The following is a 17,803-nucleotide window of genomic DNA, read 5'->3' on the forward strand; positions in this document are numbered from 1 at the left end:
GATTTTAGGAATATTGACTACGTGTGACATGCACGCATGTGTAGGCTTCTAGTTCCGGTTTTCTTCAAACACGTGTTACAGTTTTGTAAACAAACTGTCAAGCACTTGAAGCAGCAACAAATTAAAAATAGAAATAAATCAGAAATGAAGGTGGTAGCCCTTGTAAGGTAGATCTTTTCATTTCATATTGTATATGGATCAATGTAATTCACGGAGAAAGAACTCCATCAATCAGTAAAAAGTCAAACTGATTTGTTTTCTTCTGCATGTTCTAGCTCAGTGTTCACCTCTCTTCAATATTCAGTGTCATATTATTCACAGAAATGTTATGAATCTCTAGTAAGGTGCTCCACCATCTGAGCTATCTAGCTATCTGGCCACAGTCATCGAACCCATCAGACTGCCACATTCCTCCCTTCTTAAACGTCTTCACACCTTGAAGACACCAACCTAGGATTTTTATCCCCTGGCAGGCATTTTCACCTGTCAGATCCAGAGGCTGGCTGGTCTGTGGCACCAAATGTAACAGGAAGAGAGAAAATGCAACGGACCAGACCAGGATTCAAACCCGGGCCCCCTGAATCTCCAGTCAGTACGTGCTCTACCAACTGAGCTATCTGGCCATTGGCAATTGAACCTGTCTGACCGCCACATTTAGAGTCTATATATACATTCATTTGTGTTCATGAAATGAAAACGAACATCTTCATGTATAATAAATCATGCTGACATGTTGCAGAGGGTTGGAAGATGGTCTAGAACATGTAGAAAAAATCAAGCCAGTTTCACTATGACTTCTGGTTTTTTTGTTTTTTTACTGTTAATGTGTTGCTTTTTGTGACTTTGACCCTTCTCTTAAATCTTGCAACATGAGAGCTAGTTCAGTGTACTCGGGTCTGTAACAGAGTCCTGATCCCATTAGATGGAGAAATTTATTGGAAATTTTTATCCAGATTGGGAATCTTTTAATTCATATGTATAATCACCCAAGTGTTTGTTTCAGATAAAAACGGGGGTTTTTTTCTCTCTCTTTTTTTAAATGTAAAGACTGAAATAGACTCTCACTCAGTTCAACATCCCCCTCTCCTCCCAATCAAAGTACATGGAGTGTAGTCTAGAAATCTCTGTATTTTGACAATAGGTGATCATTTGAGAAATGCATCTTACTTACATTGTATTAAAATTGAGAATTTCTGGAGGAGTATGAATGGGAAATTTTTGCTTATTTTCAAATTTGGAATGGTCCTATATTGGACACATTTTAGTGAGACTGATCATGGCCCCAGTACTAATTAACTGTTGCAATTGCAAGTAATTTAAAAGTGTACATACAGGGAATGTATGAATGCAACCTTTATGATTATAGCTAAATCAGACCTAAAGTAGTTGTAGATTTAAAATATAATTTGTAGAGATGACATAACATTTGCATTGTGTCCATGGACATGGTTTGGTATGTTTAGTGTGTTTTGAAAAAGTTTTTACTTTCTTATTTCAGTGGCGGCAAGGACAGCTGCTACAATATGATGCAGTGTGTAAGCGAGGGACATCAAATTATAGCCCTGGCCAATCTAAAACCAGACAAAAAAGGTACCTTTTGGAAACCTACAATTGAATTATCTAAAATATGCTAAGTGATCATGTAATGCATGTCAAATTCATGGTCCCATGATAGAGGTTTCAGGATCCAGGTTAAAGCTGTATGGTTCATTAAATTTGAAAATGCATTAAGTCTTTCAAATCTTTACTTCTGAATATCAAGCTTGTAAACTAGTTGCATAATTATGATAATGAATTTAGAAACCTCTGCCAACATTTCAAAATTCATGACCGTTTGGGGCAGGGCGGTCCCAAGTGTGGTTGTATATATAGGTAATATAGTGAGAATATTTTATTTTTGAAAATTTTCTTTTCCCCATTAACATTCAGAAAACAAGCTAGTTGTATAATTATAAACTCCTGGACCAGAGTTTTGATGGATTACAGGAATAAAATTGGGTGCATTCACAATTCTCCTAATGTTAGATATGCTGATTTTACCATTGGCAGACTCTGGTGCTAATATTTGTGAATATTTGCATTTCCGATGTTTTTGCCTTGATATCTTGGCAAATCGTAACAAGAGCCATTTCCTCATGAACATGCTGCAGTTGTAAACATGTGCATAGCATATGAATACAGGACTACTTGATGGATATGGTATGTTTATTCTAGCAGCTGTGAATTCCAACAGAAATGAAAGTAGAATGTAAATATAAGAAATGAATTTTGTTTTTGAAAATACATGATAGTATGGAGTGCAACGCTTCACGCCGGCATACTTTTAATGAAGCGATGTTGCACTTCATGAAGTATGCCTGTGTGCAGTGTTGCAGTTCATACCCTCATGTATTTTCAGAATTGAAATCTATTTCTTTAATGTACATGGTAACATTACTTATAGCTTTGATAGTGTGAATGGTACAGTATTTGCTAATCAATGTCAAGATAGCTCCCACTCGCAGCTAAGGTTAGCAATGGCAACCATTGTTTATCATTTCAAACAGTTAATTATAAGCACAGATAGTAAGGAGAAATCATAAACTTCTATGATGTAGACAAAACTTTGTACTTTGCTGGTGCAAAGAATTTCAGATTGTGGACTTTGTGTCAAAACCCAGACTACTATAAAATGTAACATTATTATATACTGTAAAAGTGTTTATTTATGCTGGGCATTAAGTATACACATTTTCCATGTCCAACATTACGCATGGGGGTAAAATACGCGACAACTGAATAAAATATATATTACATCAAATATTGATAACTATACGAGTGGAGGAAATTTACTTGCTTGTTACATGATTGTGTAATTAGTGTAAGTCAACCCCCAACCCCAACCCAACCCCCACATGAATTACCACTTTTACTGTAAACGGAGAGATAACAGAACCTCAGTCAAGCTTAATTTGAGTGTTGGCCTGCTCCATATTTTTCCAAATTTGGCACACAGTTTGCTTATGCCCAGAGAAAATGTTTTAACATTGAGTCATTGTCATTTGACCAATATTAAGATTATTGATATATATGTTATGAACATGTATCCACGCCATAATTTTATTATACTATAAAAAGATAGAAAGATCATTTCTGTGTACTGTCAACATGCAGCACTTCTAAAACTTTTGTTCCTCAGGTGACTGTTAAGTTCCAGAAGCCTCATTGTAATTTGATTTTTCCACTTTTAAATAAGCACAAGTGTCCTATTTATTTTTCGTAAGTCACCATACATGTTCTAATTTCAATGTGGGAAAATATTTCCATTCCATGTATCAATCATCCCTTTAACTTTAAATGAATGACAGTTCAGTCAAATAAGCTGCACCTCACTTCACATGGTGTCTTTTCTCTAGCGTATGAGATATGTTTTATATACACACTATTCAAAGAATGATATTTACTATCACTACTTGATGATTTATAGTGATAAGTGATTAATATTTCTCCAGATGAATTGGACAGCTATATGTTCCAGACGGTGGGACACCACGGCATTGACTTGTATGCAGAAGCAGTTGGACTTCCCCTGTATAGACATACTATTCAAGGTTCCTCAAAGGCTATTGGCAAGGATTACATGGTCACAGAAAATGATGAAGTAGAAGATTTATTTCAACTACTTAGATTAATTAAGGTACATGTACTTAATTAAATTGCTTGTGCAGTGAATGAAATGTGTAATGCTAGAGAGAAAAAAAATGAAGAAAGGGCATCATCATAAGCAGCACAATGCATGGCATGCAATGACAAAAATGGTTGATATATGAAGGTTGAAATACTGGAAAAGTCTGGACCCACAAAATTTAGATATCTCATAGATAGTAGTCACACCAAACTATGTTCCTGTGTTTTTCACTCCAGGTTTTAAATAAATTCCATGTTCATGATACCTTGGGCAAGGGTGGGGCAAACGAAAGTGGTTCTAAGTTTTAAATAAGATTATACAGGAAAATTCTGTTTAGATTTTTTAAACTCAGGTGACCTATTGCAATTGGTTTTCGTCCGTTGTCGTCCGTCGTGCATTAACAATTGAACATTTTTAACTTCTTCTTAATAACTACCTTAAAGTAAAAAAAGATTTTATTTTCCATTTGACAGGAGGAGTGTGAAATTGAAGCAGTATCAGTTGGAGCCATTTTGTCAGATTACCAGAGAGTCAGAGTAGAAAATGTGTAAGTTGAAGGACACCCCAAATGTAATGTTGGTTTATGATGGGATGAATTTATAGAGCATTAATACCATTCTTATCTTTGTGGTTGTTAAATATGATGGTTCACATACAGTTACTACTAACTTAATGCTGTAAAAGATGGGGAAAAAACTTGATGCTGTGGGCTAATTCTGTAATTTTAGATTGATATTCAGTTCTATTGTTCTCTTTTTTAAACAGATGCCAGAGACTTGGATTAACCCCCCTTGCCTATTTATGGAGGAGAGATCAAGAGGAATTACTGAAGGAAATGATTGATTCTCAACTGAAAGCAGTTCTAATAAAAGTAGCTTCCCTTGGTAAGTTGTAATTAATATTGGAAGTGTATACATTGTAACCCACCCATCCCTCCTTCCAGTATTTTAGCACACCTGAGTTATAAGCTCAAGTGAGCTTTTCTGATCACCTGTTGTCCATCATCCATCCATTTTTCCATAAACTTTACACATATTTGACTTCTTCTCCAGAATCATCAGACCAACTTTTAACCAAACTTGTCATACAGTATCATCAGAGAAAAGGGATTCAAAATTGTTCAAACAAAGGGTCACAGCTTTTTCACAGGGGAGATAATTAATAAATAATGTAAATATGATGGCACCTTAACAAAATGCTGTTCTCTAGAACCATTGGACCAATCATGGCCCCTGGATATACTTGATATACTATTTTTTCGCATATTATACACCTTTGTTTTATTATTAACATTATGCAAGTATCATACAGAAATTGTACTGAATTTTTTACCACAGTGTTTTGTGTACAAGTAGATGTGCAGTGTACGTCTTGTTGGATATCAAGAAAATATGTGCATATCTAATTCCATTGATTTTGTGTTTCATAGTAGACTTAAAGCTCATAGTGCTAGGTTGTGAATTTTAAAAAGTAGGGTTGTTTTGGGTTGACAGGGGTGGGGGGGGGGGGGGGTCCCATGCCAAGTTAGATTATACAATATAAACAAAATTTTATCAATGTGCTCATCCAATCAAATTGTGTGTTACAAGTAAAATTTAATTATATACCATATATGTTTGGCAAAGCCTCACAAATATAAACACCATTTTAACTCACTGGATAAAGCAAATATAAAATTGATATAATGCATAGATATCCTTGATGTATACACCACAAAATCTACAAATACTTTTTCTTCATATCACCTGTCATTCAAAATTTTGTCTTACATTTATTCATAGGTTTAGAACCCAAGCATTTAGGTCAAACCTTAGCAGAGATGCACCCTCATTTGATGAAAATGGTAAGATTGATCTATCTGACGATATGACTATTAAAGATCAACACATGTAATCTATATGCATTCATCTGAAGGATGTGTTCACAAAGTTTAAGTTATAAATTATTTTCTTTTTATGCCCTAGAATCAAAGATTCGGGGGCATAGTTTTTGGCCTGTTGTGTCCGTGGCAAAAAACTTTAACCTTGGTCATATCTTTTACATCATAAGAGGTAAAGCTTTCATATTTGGTTTGTGTATTTTTTGTGGCAAGACCTTTCCATTGACACCAAAATCTTTGACCTAGTGACCTTACTATTGACATTTGACCTGGTTCCATTTTGTTGTAGTAAAGGGGGGGGGGGGGGGCATCGGTGTCTCACAAACACATTTTGTTTCAAAATGCAACATGCATGTTCAGATATGGTGTACATTTCTTCTTTTCAGTAGAAGTTTTTATGAATTTTACATGAAAGTTTTCAGTAACTAAAAGTTATTTTATCATATTTAGAAAGACAAGTATCAGTTGAATGTGTGTGGAGAAGGTGGGGAGTATGAGACCTTCACATTGGACTGTCCACTCTTCAGGAAAAGCATTGTGTTGTAAGTGTAATGTTCATTAGCATTAACCTAAGCAATGGGACGGGGAGAGGTGATCACGCTTGTAAATTTTAAGGGGGGTAAATATAAAGAGCCCTCAACTGAAAATTGTAAAAGATTAGTTACATGTATCATCAGAGTTACAGAATAAAAGACATTCCATCCATTATTCTAGAGATGAAATGGAGACGATCATCCATTCAGATGATGCCTTTGCTCCTGTAGCTTACTTGAACATCAAAAGGGCACATTTGGAGGATAAACTATTGGTATGAATCTTTAATTTAAATTTAACCCTTATTATTGTATATGTAAGTCTAAGTGCTTTGTTAGAATGTTGATCAGGTTGTTTTTCAAGAGTTAATTGTTGAGAAAATCCATAAGTAAGACATGTACTTGTTCCATACTATGGAAATAATTATAGGCACTTATGACCATTGAACTCAATAGGAATTGATGGTCTTCATCATCATACCACCTTTAATTTACTGAATTTAGGTACAATTGAAATTTTACAGTTGCATGAAGATATGGCAGACAGAATTAAGGATCTCCCTATGTTGAGAAGCACTCAACTACACTCTTCCCTTCATCTTGAGAGTATGCCTGAAGATGAACTCCTAACATCTGTCAGTGAACAATCTCGCTGTACAATCTCACTAGCAGGTACAGTATTAAACTTGGTATGATTTGTTAAGTCCTGGACCCAGGTACATGACATGAGTTTACCTTGCCATTAACTCTTACATTTACATATGTTAACTAGACATTAACAGTCAGTTAAAGTTAACAAATTTTGTGCAACTGGGTCATGTTTTATTGATAATAATTACTGATTAAGGTTTGAAGATTTGTTCACTGTTGTGTAACCATGTTATAGCAAATAAACATTTTGATTTTTTTTTTTACATCAAAGCTGTCTTATTGACATAGTTTTGGTACTGTACTTCCTAGTGAATGAAGATATCATGTTGTCAGTGGTGAAGGGACGTGACCATATATGGATAACTGGATTGTGTGGTCTGTACACAGATGAAGACAGTCTGACAGAAATTACCACTCGAACAATGAACAAACTCAAAGGTTTGTGTAAAACAATCTGACAGATATTACCACTCAAACAATGAACAAACTCGGAGGTTTGTGTTAAACAGTCTGACAGAAGTTACCACACGAACAATGAACAAACTCAAAGGTTTGTGTCTGAGGGTCTGATAGAAGTTACCACTCGAACAATAAACAAACTCAAAGGTTTGTGTCTGAGGGTTTGATAGAAGTTACCACTCGAACAATAAACAAACTCAAAGGTTTGTGTCTGAGGGTCTGATAGAAATTACCACTTGAACAATGAACAAACTCAAAGGTTTGTGTCTGAGGGTCTGATAGAAGTTACAACTCGAACAATGAACAAACTCAAAGGTTTGTGTCTGAGGGTCTGATAGAAATTACCAATCGAACAATGAACACACTCAAAGGTTTGTGTTAAACAGTCTGACAGAAATTACCACTCGAACAATAAACAAACTCAGGGGTTTGTGTCAAAGCTTAAAAACACACTAGTGTAATGGATGACTAGATTTCACACATATTCTGTCATGTTTATTGTAAATATCAAATATGCCATGTTGAGTTACTCCACAATAAACTACAAAACATCAGTAATGTATATTAGCAAAAGAATCAGTTGCTCATTTATGAAGTTAAATGACCTGTGTGCAAATGTACCTTTAAAACCAGTCTTAAGTTGATATACCTAGGCATTTTCAGTCCTTTAGGCAGTCTAAGTTGATATTCCTAGGCAGAAGTGATGCTTTCTTGATGTGTATGTCTTTTTTTAGCATGTGGATTTGTTTGATATGCCTTAGTAGAGTTAAGGTGGCTCAAAATTTCAAAGAAAATAGTTAAGAGTTTGTGTCACTCTTTCAATGGTGAAGTCATACTTCATGTGATGTGCTTTAACGAGTCATTTAATAAAATATTAGTGTAACGAGCCACCTTAAGATAACGGCCATGTCATTGCAGTTTACAAAATACAGGTAACCTCCACTGTTCAGAAATTGTGTCTGAAAATATACCGGTATTGATATTTATTTTTCCATTTGAAAGTCGCCATAATGATGATAGGTATTCATTCTTAAAAGCCTTCAAATGCTTGTATCACATGCTACATTACTCCTCGGGAAGATAGGAAAAATAAAATCTCATAGAATAAAGAAAAGAATCATACAATGGAGTTCAAGTATTGCTGTCATTGAAGATTGAAGATTGATGTATTGCTTACCTAACAGTGTTGTGTATTTGTCTGTCTGAAGTTACATCATGCAGGCAATACAAGACCTCCCAAAAGACATCTATAGTTGTGGGATTTATCAGAATATTTTGTATGGAAATAATATCTAAATATTTCTTTCTATTCATTCGACAAAATGAATGTCTTATTTTTTTGTCAGAAACTTTGGAGTGCTCTCCAACAGGCTGGAATATGAGCTGTGTGTCCATGGTTCATCTTTATGTACAAGATATGTCGATGTTTGCAGAAGTTAATTCTGTGTACAAAAATTACTTTGGAATCAACCCTCCTGCCCGGTATGTGGTGTCTTTTTTAGAAATACTAGTGCATTATGGGTATCAGAGTACAAGTATTAATTACGCTGTACATATACTGGTTTTTGCAGGATTTGTGTTGAAGCTGCCTTGCCACCTAATGTTGCTATTCAGATAGACTGTTACTGTAACCAAGCATTGGATCATAGACAAACAATGCATGTTCAGGGCCTTTCTCATTGGGCACCAGCAAACATTGGCCCATACAGCCAATGCGTACAGGTCAGATAAATTTTTTAAAAATCATTAGCTTCAAATGAACAAATGAAATCAACTCTCTCCAGGTTATCAACTGTCATTGAAGTGAAAGTACAAAGGGCTTTCTGATCAAATTTTTTCTAACATCCTTCTGTATGTATATGTGTTTGTCAGGGATTATATTTTTTTCACATTTTCTAAAGTCTCTAGGCTGTAGTACAATGTAGTAAATTCCACAAAGCATAGGTCAAAGTACCCTTGGAAATATAAGTTTATTCATATGAATGGCCCTTTTCAAGTTGAGAAAAGTGAGAAATAGTAAAAATACATGTAGACTACTTTCCTTTAAAAGTCCTTTTTAAGGTCAATCCATCCTCTTGTGCTTATCGATATTATTGGTTCAAAGTAGAAAAATTGTATTGCTTTCCACAGAATATAGTTTGATTTAAGGAATTACTGACTATTTTGTCAGATGTGTGAGGTGATTAACTACAGTGGGAATCATTATTTCACATACCCAACATTACAAACTATATACAGTGATTCCTTATATTTATGTCTCCCTTCTTTCAGGGGGAGACATATTGTTTTTGTACTTTCTGTCCGTCTGTCTGTCACAAAATCTTGGGAATGCTTCTCCTCCTATATGGCTTATCAGATAACTTGAAACTTTGTACAATGCTTCAGTGCCATTTGTAGATGTGCATATTGGTGGGACAGGAGGATCCAATCATTTTCCTAAAAGTTATAGTGGATCTAAGAGGGGTGGTGGATGTTAAAATAACTTATGAACACTTCTCCTCCTGTATGACTTATCTGTTAGACTTGAAATTGTGTACAATACTTCAATGCCATTTGCAGATGTGCATATTGTAGGGACAGGAGGATCCAATTGTTATCCTTAATGTTATAGTGGATCTGAGGGGTGGAGGGTGTAAAATAGTTTGTGAACACCTCTCCTATATGGCTTATCGGAGTTCATAATGTCTATGTTCCTGCTCATGCTTTCTCCTCCATACCATGCAGTACATTAAGGCGAGGAGGTTTCATATGGAGCACTTTCAATTTGGGGACTGGGGAGACATTTGTTTTTTATAAAAACAATTTCTAGTTATATTTGAAATAAAAATGAAAGTATAAAATTGACATATCAGAAATAATTTAAATATGCATGACATTCCATGTTAATTTCCATAGTCCCCACCCACTGACCTTTCATTTTGCTTGAACTGAGAAAATTACATATGTAAATTAATGATGGATAGCTTCTACTGTTTAAATATATATACCGGTAAATTAATGGTAGATATGAAGGATATCATTGTAAATGCTGTTGTTTTCTCTGTTGTATCTCGATTATATAGATACATCAGCATAGGAGTTATTGCACTTGACAACATTTTGCAATATTTACAGAAAATAAACAAGTTTTCAGTATCATATAGTATATTAGTTTTTAATCATACCCAGTGAACAGAATTCCTCCAAAAGATATGTATTTATCATGCATAAATTTTGATTTTGCAAAAATCTATGCTGTCACATGAGGATGAAGCTACCTTATAATCATTTAGGCACAAATAGCAAGATACAGTATATTTGAAAGTTTTCTTATGTTAACCAAATTCCAATTTTCAAGCAAAGAACCCCAAAGCTGAGATCTAATATTGTATATATTTTCTCTCAAGAATAAGGTTACAATTGATATGCAAGCATCTTGATGTAGTGTAGATTCAAGATAGTTTAAACCAGAGCCAAAGGGCTAAATAAGGTCTTAATAAGTAGGAATAGCAAAATGTTTTAGAAATTCATTTTATGAGGACAGACACAGGCTGTAATTTGTCAGTTTATCATGATGTCATTCTCAGGTAGTGTAGAGATTCAAGTTTGCTCAGTGGATGCTCCTACTCCTTGTTTTAGTAACTTGAGATTTAATAAACCAAAGAGCAAGAATTTGTGAGCATCATACAGTGAATCTGAATCTGAATCATAGCTCATGGTCTTCTTCAAAGATTATTCATGGTATCATATACATGTATTTTGAAATAAGGCTTTTCAACAGGATTTGTGTGAATCATGTGATTATGTTTTATATTGAAAAACAGGTTCAAAACAAACTTTACGTGGCAGGCCAGATAGCTATGTGTCCTGCTAATTTGGCCATTATTGGTAGAGGAATAGTGTCACAGGCTAGGCTATCTCTACATCATGTGCAGAGAATATTAGAAGCAATGCATTGTGGGATGGACAAGCTAACTATGGTTGTTTGCTATGTCACAAATATTGGTTATGTACAGTCAGCCCAAAAGGAATTAGAAAGATCAAGAAACATGTATGAGGTAAAAAGATTATTTCTAATTTCTAATAGCATTGAAGCCCACAGGCATTTTCATCCAAAAATGTAAATCTTCATTTCTTTGAATAATTGAAAAAAATGTAGCTCAGAAATTATTTCTTCGATTTGATTTTTCAGACAGAAGAGAAGTTTGGAGTAGAGAAGCAGACAAGACACCCCCCAATGCCAGTGTATGTAGTGGTGCCAAGGTTACCTAAAGATGCTCTTATTGAATGGCAGGTCACAGCAAGAAATGACCTTCATAACGTAACTGGTACATAAAGTTAAAGGAAGCGTTCATACATGTAATATGTCTTGGATTGGCCAGGAGTTTTCAGAAATCAAGCATAAAAAAAGTCTCTTGTTGGGAGTTGAAAATTTTTCGGAATACACACATCGTTGATCATTTGATCAGTAGGTTGTGTCTGTTTAGTACATGGCTATGATTATTAGCCTTGTCTAGCATTGAATATACTGCATGCTTTATTTTATAAGTGAAATATTTTCAGGGATTTAGTATGCCTAGATTTATCTTTTTCTTAAACTACTTCTGGCCTCCCATACCAATCCAGAGTTAAAAACAAGAGTGATACAACATATCTTGGCTATTACTAGAGGGATGACAAATTTATAAGCAAAATTAGTTACTTATAATTAAACAATGGAGTGATAAACAATCATTATTAGCTCTTCTGAGCTGAAGGCTCAAAGAGCTAATCATATGGCCATATGTCTGGCGTGCGGTGTGCATCAACTTTTTGGAAAAGGGGCTATATTTCAAGAACCCCTTGGCCAATTTTTGTCAAATTTGTCACAGGGTATCCTTGGCCCAAGGGCTTTCATTTGTACTAAAACTAGGGTTGTGACCCTTTAACAAGGGGAGATAATTAGGAAAATGCAAACAAAAGTAATGGTTGCTAAAAAATCTTCTTCTCAAGAACCACTGGGCAAATTATCACCAAACTTATGCATAAGGATGAGGATAGGTTGTAGATAAAAAAAATTGTTCAAGGCATCATCCTGGGGCAAAGGGTGTGGTCTCAAGGTCACTTCAAAGTTTACCTTAAATTTTGTTTTGTTAAAACTTTCATATTTTGCTTAGTATAAGGACTAGGATCATCAAATTTTGTCAGTTGATGTATCTTAGGACCTAATATCATGTTGTCTCAAAAGTAGGTCATGGTGACCTACTTTTTGAATTTTGCAGGTAATTATTATTAAATGGATTTTGATGCATATCTTGGACACTTTTGAGCCTATGATCATCAAAAGTTGTCAGTTGATGGATCATGGGACCTTGAAGTGCGTCATGTAAAAAGTATGTCACCATGACCTACTTTCTGAATTTTATGGCTAATCATTTATGAATACATTTTAGGTTGTTATTTCAGATACCGAGAGGTTTAGAATCATCAAACCTTGTAAGTTGATGCGTCTAGAAGCCTCAAAACATATTTATTAAAAAAAAGTAGGTCACAATGACCTACTTTTTGAATTTTGCAGACATTCAAATTTCACATTTTCAATTTTAGATGCATATTTTGGACACTATGAAAGCTAGGATCATCAAACTTTGTCAGTTAATGCATCTTGAGTCTTCATAGTTTGTTGACCAAAAAGTAGGTCACCGTGACCTACTTTTGGAATTTGACGGCTATATTTTAATATTTCAGATACTATTTGACTTACAATTATCAAACTTTGTCAGTTGATGGGTCTTGAGTCTTCAGAGTGTGTTGACCAAAAAGTAGGTCACTGTGACCTACTTTTGGAATTTGACATTTATATCTGAATATTTCAGACACTATTTGACTTCAATTATCAAACTTTGTCAGTTGATGCATCTTGAGTCTTTGGAGTGTGTCAACCAAAAAGTAGGTCACTGTGGCCTTCTTTTAGAATTTGACGGCTATATTTGAATACTGTTTGACTTGTCAGTTGATGCAGCTTGAGTCTTCAGTGTGTTGAGCAAAAGTAGGTCACCGTGACCTAGTTTTGGACAGTTACATTTAAGTTTCTAGGTACTATTTGACTTAACATCATCAAACTTTGTTAATTGATGAATCTTGGTTAGTGAGAATTTTCGCCTGTTCTACAATGTATCAGAAGAGCGATTCTAGGCCCATGGGCCTCTCGTTTACTAAGATAAATTACTATACATGTATTTAACTACCAATTGTGATGAATAAATTACTATTTTGAAAATATTCTGATATACAATTTAAAATAATTATGAAAGATCCATGTGTTTAGATCATATTCTATAAAAACAATTGCCAGATAGATAGATATTTATTAAAGAAAAGATGTCTTTGTTTTTATAAAAATTGGGGTTGAAAGTGGCTGTTTTAATAAGCAATTTCTGAGATATCAGCTCTTTTGTGATGGAGGTATGTTCAGTATTCTGTTGAACGCTTTGGTGTACAAGATGTCTACATACAGTATAGACTGACAATGTCAATAAGGATAATTTGTTTATATCAGCCGTTGGTATACATTAAACTGACCATGTTAAGAATAATATTTGTTTGAATTAGGCCATTAAATTAAAAACAAAATCATTATTTATTAAATACTCATAAACTTATTAAATTTGTGTGTCCCTGCAGTTCTGGTGGTTGCATGACGTCTGGTAATAATCCTTTAGGCAATATATAAATGCAGTGATAAGCATTTGTACCCACCGTGTGAATACGAAAACATATTTTGCACCTCACTGTATGTAAGGGTTCAACAAAGGGAAATAACTATTGGGCAACTCAGAAATTGTGTATTGCTTCTTATGTTCAAAACATATCGATATAAATCTCCCAGAAAGGATTTCCAATCTCCTGCATTTTGTAGGCCAATCTCCTGGTTTTGGATCCAAGATTTTATCACATGTATGGGTGTATGTTTTTTGATATGCATTATACACATGTATATACTCACATTTAAGGTAGTTTGCCAGTGACCCACATGCAAATCAGATTGGTTGGATTGAGGCGCTTGTAAGTCAGGAATATAGAGTTTTTCACCAAAATTTTAACTCCCAAAATTCAGACGTATAAGTGAGTATAAGTGGTTCTGTAGCTGAATACTGCATGATATTTATACCCCACGCAACAAAGTTGAATGTTTTTGACCCGTCCGTCAGTCCCTTTCTTGTCAGCGCAACTCCTCCGAGACTGCTCAACAGAATCTCGTGAAACTTTGTAATCAATAAGGACACACAGTTTGTTCCCAACAGTATGTAGTTTTGTTTCAAAGCACTGTCCATGAATATTGCAAGTTTTCTGAAGCTAATAGATAATTCACACCTTACTGGATGAATGGTCATCATTCAAACAGATGAAAAAAGGTGTGACAATGCAATACAGTGGTTATCTGTTGATGAAAGTCATTCCTGTCACTGCACAAGGCGATAAGTGTATGAAGCACATGAAACAGATGATAACTGTACAATTACCATATACACAGCAGTCAATTAATGGACTTCCTCCAGTAATGAATAAGTAGTGGGTAAAGGGGAAGTGCAACATGAGAAACTGATGTGTGGTTGGTGTCCAGAGCATGTCCAGTTTACCTGTGTTGATGTTTGATAGTTGTCTGGGCAATACTCAGGCACAACACACATCAATGGACGCAAACTGAACAAGGACAGAAACACATGAGTTATAAAAAAAACACTTACCAATGCACAGTTACCTATATAAAAAAAACCACTTACTAATGCACAGTTACCTATCAAAAAAACACTTACTAATGCACAGTTACCTATCAAAAAAACACTTACTAATGCACAGTTACCTATCAAAAAAACACTAATGCACAGTTACCTATCAAAAAAACACTTACTAATGCACAGTTACCTATCAAAAAAACACTTACTAATGCACAGTTACCTATCAAAAAAACACTTACTAATGCACAGTTACCTATCAAAAAAACCACTTACTAATGCACAGTTACCTATCAAAAAAAACCACTTACTAATGCACAGTTACCTATCAAAAAAACCATTTACTAATGCACATTTACCTATAAAAAAAACACTTACTAATGCACAGTTACCTATCAAAAAAACACTTACTAATGCAGTTACCTATTTAAAAAAACACTTACTAATGCACAGTTACCTATAAAAAAAACCACTTACTAATGCACAGTTACCTATCAAAAAAACCATTTACTAATGCACAGTTACCTATAAAAAAAAAACACTTACTAATGCACAGTTACCTATAAAAAACCACTTACTAATGCACAGTTACCTATAAAAAAAAACCACTTACTAATGCACAGTTACCTATCAAAAAAACCATTTACTAATGCACAGTTACCTATAAAAAAAAAACCACTTACTAATGCACAGTTACCTATTTAAAAAAACACTTACTAATGCACAGTTACCTATAAAAAAAAAACACTTACTAATGCACAGTTACCTATCAAAAAAACCATTTACTAATGCACATTTACCTATAAAAAAAACACTTACTAATGCACAGTTACCTATCAAAAAAACACTTACTAATGCAGTTACCTATTTAAAAAAACACTTACTAATGCACAGTTACCTATAAAAAAAACCACTTACTAATGCACAGTTACCTATAAAAAAAAACCCACTTACTAATGCACAGTTACCTATAAAAAACCACTTACTAATGCACAGTTACCTATAAAAAAAACACTTACTAATGCAGTTACCTATTAAAAAAAACCACTTACTAATGCACAGTTACCTATAAAAAAAAACCACTTACTAATGCACAGTTACCTATAAAAAAAACACTTACTAATGCAGTTACCTATCAAAAAACACTTACTAATGCACAGTTACCTATCAAAAAACACTTACTAATGCACAGTTACCTATCAAAAAACACTTACTAATGCACAGTTACCTATACAAAAAACACTTACTAATGCAGTTACCTATAAAAAAAAACCACTTACTAATGCACAGTTACCTATAAAAAAAAAAAAACCACTTACTAATGCACAGTTACCTATAAAAAACCACTTACTAATGCACAGTTACCTATAAAAAAAACCACTTACTAATGCACAGTTACCTATAAAAAAAAAACTTACTAATGCAGTTACCTATTAAAAAAAACCACTTACTAATGCACAGTTACCTATAAAAAAAAACCCACTTACTAATGCACAGTTACCTATAAAAAACCACTTACTAATGCACAGTTACCTATAAAAAAAACACTTACTAATGCAGTTACCTATTAAAAAAAACCACTTACTAATGCACAGTTACCTATCAAAAAACACTTACTAATGCACAGTTACCTATACAAAAAACACTTACTAATGCAGTTACCTATAAAAAAAACCACTTACTAATGCACAGTTACCTATAAAAAAAAAAACACTTACTAATGCACAGTTACCTATAAAAAACCACTTACTAATGCACAGTTACCTATAAAAAAAACCACTTACTAATGCACAGTTACCTATAATAAAAAAAACTTACTAATGCAGTTACCTATTAAAAAAAACCACTTACTAATGCACAGTTACCTATAAAAAAAACCCACTTACTAATGCAGTTACCTATTAAAAAAAACCACTTACTAATGCACAGTTACCTATAAAAAAAACCCACTTACTAATGCACAGTTACCTATAAAAAAAACACTTACTAATGCAGTTACCTATAAAAAAAAAACCACTTACTAATGCAGTTACCTATAAAAAAAACACTTACTAATGCACAGTTACCTATCAAAAAACACTTACTAATGCACAGTTACCTATACAAAAAACACTTACTAATGCAGTTACCTATAAAAAAAAACCACTTACTAATGCACAGTTACCTATCAAAAAAAAACCACTTACTAATGCACAGTTACCTATAAAAAACCACTTACTAATGCACAGTTACCTATAAAAAAAAACCACTTACTAATGCACAGTTACCTATAAAAAAAAAACTTACTAATGCAGTTACCTATTAAAAAAAACCACTTACTAATGCACAGTTACCTATAAAAAAAAACCCACTTACTAATGCACAGTTACCTATAAAAAAAACCACTTACTAATGCACAGTTACCTATAAAAAAAACCACTTACTAATGCACAGTTACCTATAAAAAAAAAAACTTACTAATGCAGTTACCTATTAAAAAAAACCACTTACTAATGCACAGTTACCTATAAAAAAAAAACCACTTACTAATGCACAGTTACCTATAAAAAACCACTTACTAATGCACAGTTACCTATAAAAAAAACCACTTACTAATGCACAGTTACCTATAAAAAAAAAACTTACTAATGCAGTTACCTATTAAAAAAAACCACTTACTAATGCACAGTTACCTATAAAAAAAAAAACCCACTTACTAATGCACAGTTACCTATAAAAAACCACTTACTAATGCACAGTTACCTATAAAAAAAAACACTTACTAATGCAGTTACCTATTAAAAAAAACCACTTACTAATGCACAGTTACCTATAAAAAAAAAAAAACCTTACTAATGCACAGTTACCTATAAAAAAAAACACTTACTAATGCACAGTTACCTATAAAAAAAACCACTTACTAATGCAGTTACCTATTTAA

The 17,803-nt window shown here is 33.8% G+C and overlaps 1 protein-coding gene across 1 annotated transcript in view; it reads left to right on the forward strand.

Annotated features, from left to right (window-relative positions):
- Window positions 1-55: 55 nt before the first annotated feature.
- Window positions 56-17,803, forward strand: part of LOC125650470 (uncharacterized) — a 34,531-nt gene continuing 16,783 nt past the window's right edge. Inside the window, exons 1-14 of the mRNA XM_048878811.2 lie at window positions 56-167; window positions 1,499-1,590; window positions 3,492-3,676; window positions 4,141-4,214; window positions 4,433-4,551; window positions 5,449-5,510; window positions 5,997-6,088; window positions 6,261-6,354; window positions 6,604-6,751; window positions 7,040-7,168; window positions 8,536-8,671; window positions 8,761-8,911; window positions 10,993-11,226; window positions 11,361-11,496. Coding sequence (XP_048734768.2) covers window positions 145-167; window positions 1,499-1,590; window positions 3,492-3,676; window positions 4,141-4,214; window positions 4,433-4,551; window positions 5,449-5,510; window positions 5,997-6,088; window positions 6,261-6,354; window positions 6,604-6,751; window positions 7,040-7,168; window positions 8,536-8,671; window positions 8,761-8,911; window positions 10,993-11,226; window positions 11,361-11,496 — 1,675 coding nt within the window. The 5' untranslated portion in view covers window positions 56-144. The remainder of the gene's footprint in view (window positions 168-1,498; window positions 1,591-3,491; window positions 3,677-4,140; window positions 4,215-4,432; window positions 4,552-5,448; window positions 5,511-5,996; window positions 6,089-6,260; window positions 6,355-6,603; window positions 6,752-7,039; window positions 7,169-8,535; window positions 8,672-8,760; window positions 8,912-10,992; window positions 11,227-11,360; window positions 11,497-17,803) is intronic.

This window comes from Ostrea edulis, chromosome 5, assembly GCF_947568905.1.
Source record: "Ostrea edulis chromosome 5, xbOstEdul1.1, whole genome shotgun sequence".
Classification (NCBI taxonomy): domain Eukaryota; kingdom Metazoa; phylum Mollusca; class Bivalvia; order Ostreida; family Ostreidae; genus Ostrea; species Ostrea edulis.